Genomic DNA, 5,156 nt, shown 5'->3' on the forward strand with positions numbered 1-5,156 from the left:
TATGCAATAACAAATTTAATAAGGAATAATACATCTTGATTAAGACAATACAGGTTCCAATTACTTTTAAAAGAAGCAGCATAAAGAAACTACAATGGAGATAGTAAATGAATTATTGTCCATAATCTTCTCTTAATAGAAGAAGCATGCCAAAAGCCCTATCTAATATGTAATTTATGGAAATCTTTCAGCTGCTCTCTGCTTATGAGAGCATAACTACAGAGTTTGGTACAGTGAATACATATTATAGCATCCAGACCACTAACCATGCAATTTCAAAACAATATATTTAAATTTTATCAGAGCAGCGGTTACAATACCTGGATTTCACACAAATAAAAGGTCCTTTATATTTCACAAAGAACAACATTTTTTGCAGAATTGGATGCAATTGCCGTGTCCAACAACAACATGCACAGGGCATGGAAACCCTGAAGACCTGTTTGGGACCATCAGAAAAAACTGAATAATTTCCACATCTGAAACAAACCCAAGCACATGACATTTCTAATTTACAAGCACAAATCCCCTTTAAATGCTGCAATTATCTCAAAAATAATTCAGGACTTCATATTGCAACTACCACCCACCAGTTATTATAGAAAATACTTTTCCCAAAGTAATAAAGCATTAGCCGACTTACCAGAACCAACCAATGCACATAATTTTTTTGTTTTAAAGGGGGGCTTCTTACCAGTAAGTTCGCATAAACCCTAAGCCCAAAAACCCCAGTGATTAACCACCGTGCAGCTTCACTTGAAGGACCCCGCGCTCATATTTCTGCACAAAATTCGAGCGTTCATCTCGTTGACGGTATCAATAAGCCCTCCTAAGTCCATAGTTCCACCGGAGGCCTCGTTCTCCTTGTCTTTCTTCTCCTGGGGTTTAGCCGCTCTACGCTTAAACTCAGTTGCCTTCTCGAAGAAATTCTCATAGATATACTCTGCCGTGTAGCCCTTCTCCTCATCATAGAGCATGATGTGACCGTGCCATTCCCAGACGCGGTAGCCGGGCTCTGGGTCCTCGTGGAACCCCACGCAAACTTGGTGCTCGCTAATGGTGACAGCCTGGCCGGAGTTCGCCTTCAGTTTATCAGTGTCCCCGCTGGATATAATCTGAACGATATTCTTCTCCAGCTTCGCCTCCTCTCTCTCCAATGGGCTCTTGCTCTCGTCCGCGATGATGCAATCATACGAGTTGGATAGGAAGGTATTGGTGTCCAGAAAAGGGCTGCGCATATTTAGCCGACTCATCATGGTGCTCACAACCAGGCTTTCGAAAGAGTTTTTGGTGGAATACTGGTTCGCCATTTTCCCTCCGATGGCTGATATCCACTCTCCAAGACTTCCTTCCGGTGGATATCAATATATAAATTGCAATGGCCAGGCATATGTGGGCTCTCAAGGAATTTAACAGCTTGGGGATTGGAGGAAACCAAAGGGAAAAGGGCGAAAGCAATAAATTTCCTTTGCCTTTATCGCCATCAGAGTATCAGTGTTTATCTTCATGCCTGACAGTTAAACCCCAAAATTAGCATCCTTCAAGTTCATATCCTCTGGCAGCATTTAACAGCTTGGGGATTGGAGGAAACCAAAGGGAAAAGGGCGAAAGCAATAAATTACCAGGAAGCGCAGGCATGGCGCAAGATGCCACGGGCTTGGGACTCTTCTTGACCTTGACGAGACACATACGGCAATTTCCGGCGATAGAGAGGCGGGAATGATAGCAGAAGCGAGGGATAGGCGCGAATGATAGCAAAAGCGAGGGATATCGACCCCCGCTAGGCACCGATAACAAAAATGCCGACCATTCCGCCTGAAGGATGAAGACCATAACAGAAATGATTGAACAATTTCCCGCTGAATGTGGACGCCAGGTGTCAGTCTCAGAAACAAAAGGACGACGAAAGTTTCTTTCAAAGGAAGGCCTATCGGCCTAATAATAATCGATTCCTTTCTACTCGTGTTTTGAATTTCTGGAATTTTTATATAAGAAGTCCCATTTTAACGAAAGCCCACCTAAGGGGGAGTCTCCCTAAGCACACTAGCATTTCCTCAGCTCTTGTTGTTGCTACTTGAAGTCTTTTTGCTGAAGTAAAATGCAGTGGCATAGATTATCTTGTGTTCTATGTCCCCAATCCCAGTTTTCATAAATATTGTTTTTCCATTGTTTGCAGAGTTGGTATCTATGTTCTAACAAGACTGATTTGAACACTTTAAGTCAATGTAGAGTGTTATGTTGGTATCAGAGCTCCCCCCTACATAAATAAATCTCACAATCTGGAAGATGCAAGTGGAATTGGAAAACCATCTCGGTAATTGGCTAGTCCTCTGTGCTTTTATTCAAGTTACTCTAATATGTTACCTGGTACAATTATGTTTTGTTCTAGCTCCTTGAATCTCTTGGCTGTATTGACTAAGTTGTTATTTGCAGCATCATGGTAGTTCACTGTGCACTTAATTTGAATTCCTCTTACTTAGGATGCACTCTTTCATTCATTTCATTTGCTTTATTGATACAGCCATATTTGGATTAAATCTCAACCACTTAAAGATTAATATCCAAAACTTACCCTTGATATTGACTGTCCATGGACAACCCAAGAGGGATTCCTTTCTGTGCTAATTGTCTCGAGCAACCCAAGAGGGATTCCTTTCTGTGCTAATTGTCTCGGGTAACCCAAGAGGGATTCCTTGTTGTGGATTCCTTTCTGTGGTAATCTTTGAAATGCATGGCAGCAGATAGCATTTAGGGACAGAGTGCCCAACGCATCCATGAACCAACGAACACTTAACCAACTTGGAATTGCATCTGTGTCCATTGCTGAAGTCAGTTGCAACCTCTATAAGAGTAGCTTCTGACCATGCTCACTTTATCAGTTGCGCTTCCACTTGCGCCTTTAGTTAAAAGAGACACTTCCGCTGAGCCTGCGATAGAACCATTTCAGTGCACCATATAGTGTTACATCCAGTACCGTAGCACTTAATCTAAAGGAACCCTTATCTGCGGTTCATATCTTGGGCCCGCAAAATAGGACCTCGGTATTCTCTATGCCAAGCTCCTCACTATGGTATGTCACCCCCGGTATAAACGAATCAAGGGCGATCTTAGAAGCATACATTTTAGTAGGATAAAGAAATCATGTTTGAAACCACACTTGGGTATGAACTACCACCACTCTACTGACCCCTTGATATTGTACTAGCACTGAAACTACTAGTACTTCCTCCTACTACTGCACCAGGCTGACTACAATTGCTAGAATAATGATTGTACCAAGGCAAATAGAAAGCAAAACCAGAAAAAGAAAGTACCATATGACTTATGGATGTCAAAGTGGTCAACATTGGGCTAGCTCTGTGGTTTCTTGACATTACCTCTTCGACAACGGGGGTTCAGAATCTCAGCTTCTTTCATTATCAAGAAGCAGACAGTTTAGTAGGCTAAAGATTCAATCAGGATTGCCATACAGTTCTCGATGATAGATTTTTACTGATGAACAGTAGTTTCATGTTCTAACTCTAACCAGGGCACTATGCTTTGCTAATCATAGCACTATGTTTTTATACACCTATAGGGTGTTATAATATATTCTTTTGGTTCTTTGGACTTCTTTGGAGAGAAAATCTCGTCTGAAGTTCTTTAGTGCAGTGTGTTACTATCACTGGTCTACTCTCAACATATGGATGGAAACTTCCCTTCTGTAGATTTGCAACTTGAGGTCACATTGTTCTCCACTGTTCTTTATGGGTTTGAGGTGTGAGGGCCTTGCCTTTGAGACAAACTATGCCAAGATATAGAGTGTAGAGACCCATATGCTTCTGCATGATCAAGAGAAATAAAACAATTCCGCATGCCATTGTTCACGTAGAGTTTGTGACCCATTCACTCTGGCTTGAGACCATTTTTAGATTGGTCTAGCCGTTGCATCATATTTTCTATGTCTTTGACACAATATTTAGTAAGGAGTGTTATCCATACTTTGCTTTTATACCTATTAGGCCATAGCCTCGAATAGAGACCCATTGATTGGCTTCATCGTTGAAAGCAAACTCGAATAGACCCATTGATTAGCTCCATCATTGATGCTTTCAGAGGTTTCAGACCATCGCCAGTCAATTGGCATCTTGGTGGATAGCTTTCACATATACAGGCAGGATGTCTAGGCCTGACTTGACCTACCAAGTGGGTTAAAGGGCAAAATGGCCTTTTTTTAGAGATTGTTCCCTCATATGGTATGAGGTATTCAACCTGGATTCTCGATTGATCTATCAGTCACAGTGTATGGTCTCTCCATTTGAGCTACAAGGTGTGGGTCTTTGTTCCGTTGGTAGTTCAAGGGCTGCCCTCCAAAGTTCACCATGCCAAAAGGAAGTAGTCAGATAGTTTGTGCCCATTTTTTCATCGTTTAAAATCCTTGGAGCATCTTTTAAGGGATTGTAGATTTTATAGATCATGCTGGAGGTTGGTGCAGGACTGGCATTTTGTTCTGCTTCATGGGCAGCTTGATTCGTGCACACAGTTTCATTGGTGTGCAGGTCTTCTTGGGGTTTTTCAGTGCTTGGTTTCATGCTTTCAGGGGTTTGGGACTGTATTTAGATTTCAGCTTTGATCCACAATCTAGAAGCTTCAATGCAAGTATGCTTGAGGTCAATTTTATCAATTATTTTTTTCACTTCTAGCGAAAAGAAGTAGGTATGAAATTATTTGTCAAAGGATACCTCCTAATAAAGGATGCCAAAGAGCTTATTGCTATCACGTACTGAGGTTATTGATGCCTTAGTTTCTCTCAGGAAGAGGATATGATTCATGTATGTATACACTCTTTTCTTTTGGTTGGTTTTTCTGTTTCGGATACTAAGTACAATAGAGCAAAATTTTATCACTCCTGTGTGGACTTCCACTAATGAGGCAAGGTAATTTGCCTATTCTCGATTCTACACTACATATTAACAATGTAAAGCCCATTGCACAGTTTGTATAATAAATTACACTACATATTAACAATGTAAAGCCCATTGCACAGTTTGTATAATAAATTTGCAATTTTTGGATTTTACACTACATATTAACAATGTAAAGCCCATTGCACAGTGTTTTAATAAATTTGCAATTTATGTAAAACATACCTGGGTAATTGCAGAGATCTTATAGAT

The 5,156-nt window shown here is 40.8% G+C and overlaps 1 protein-coding gene across 1 annotated transcript; it reads right to left on the reverse strand.

Annotated features, from left to right (window-relative positions):
• Positions 1 to 222: 222 nt before the first annotated feature.
• Positions 223 to 1,324, reverse strand: LOC149260202 (uncharacterized). Its single transcript, XM_089379262.1, has 2 exons — positions 695 to 1,324; positions 223 to 439 (listed from the first exon to the last, which is right to left on the reverse strand). Exon 1 carries the CDS (start codon positions 1,308 to 1,310, stop codon positions 753 to 755), a length of 558 nt encoding a protein of 185 aa, XP_089235388.1. The 5' UTR covers positions 1,311 to 1,324; the 3' UTR covers positions 223 to 439; positions 695 to 752.
• Between the last annotated feature and the right edge of the window lie 3,832 nt (positions 1,325 to 5,156).

This window comes from Pinus tabuliformis, chromosome 6 (genome assembly GCF_031772625.1).
Source record: "Pinus tabuliformis cultivar Carrire ecotype Pingquan chromosome 6, CPIR1, whole genome shotgun sequence".
Taxonomy (NCBI): domain Eukaryota; kingdom Viridiplantae; phylum Streptophyta; class Pinopsida; order Pinales; family Pinaceae; genus Pinus; species Pinus tabuliformis.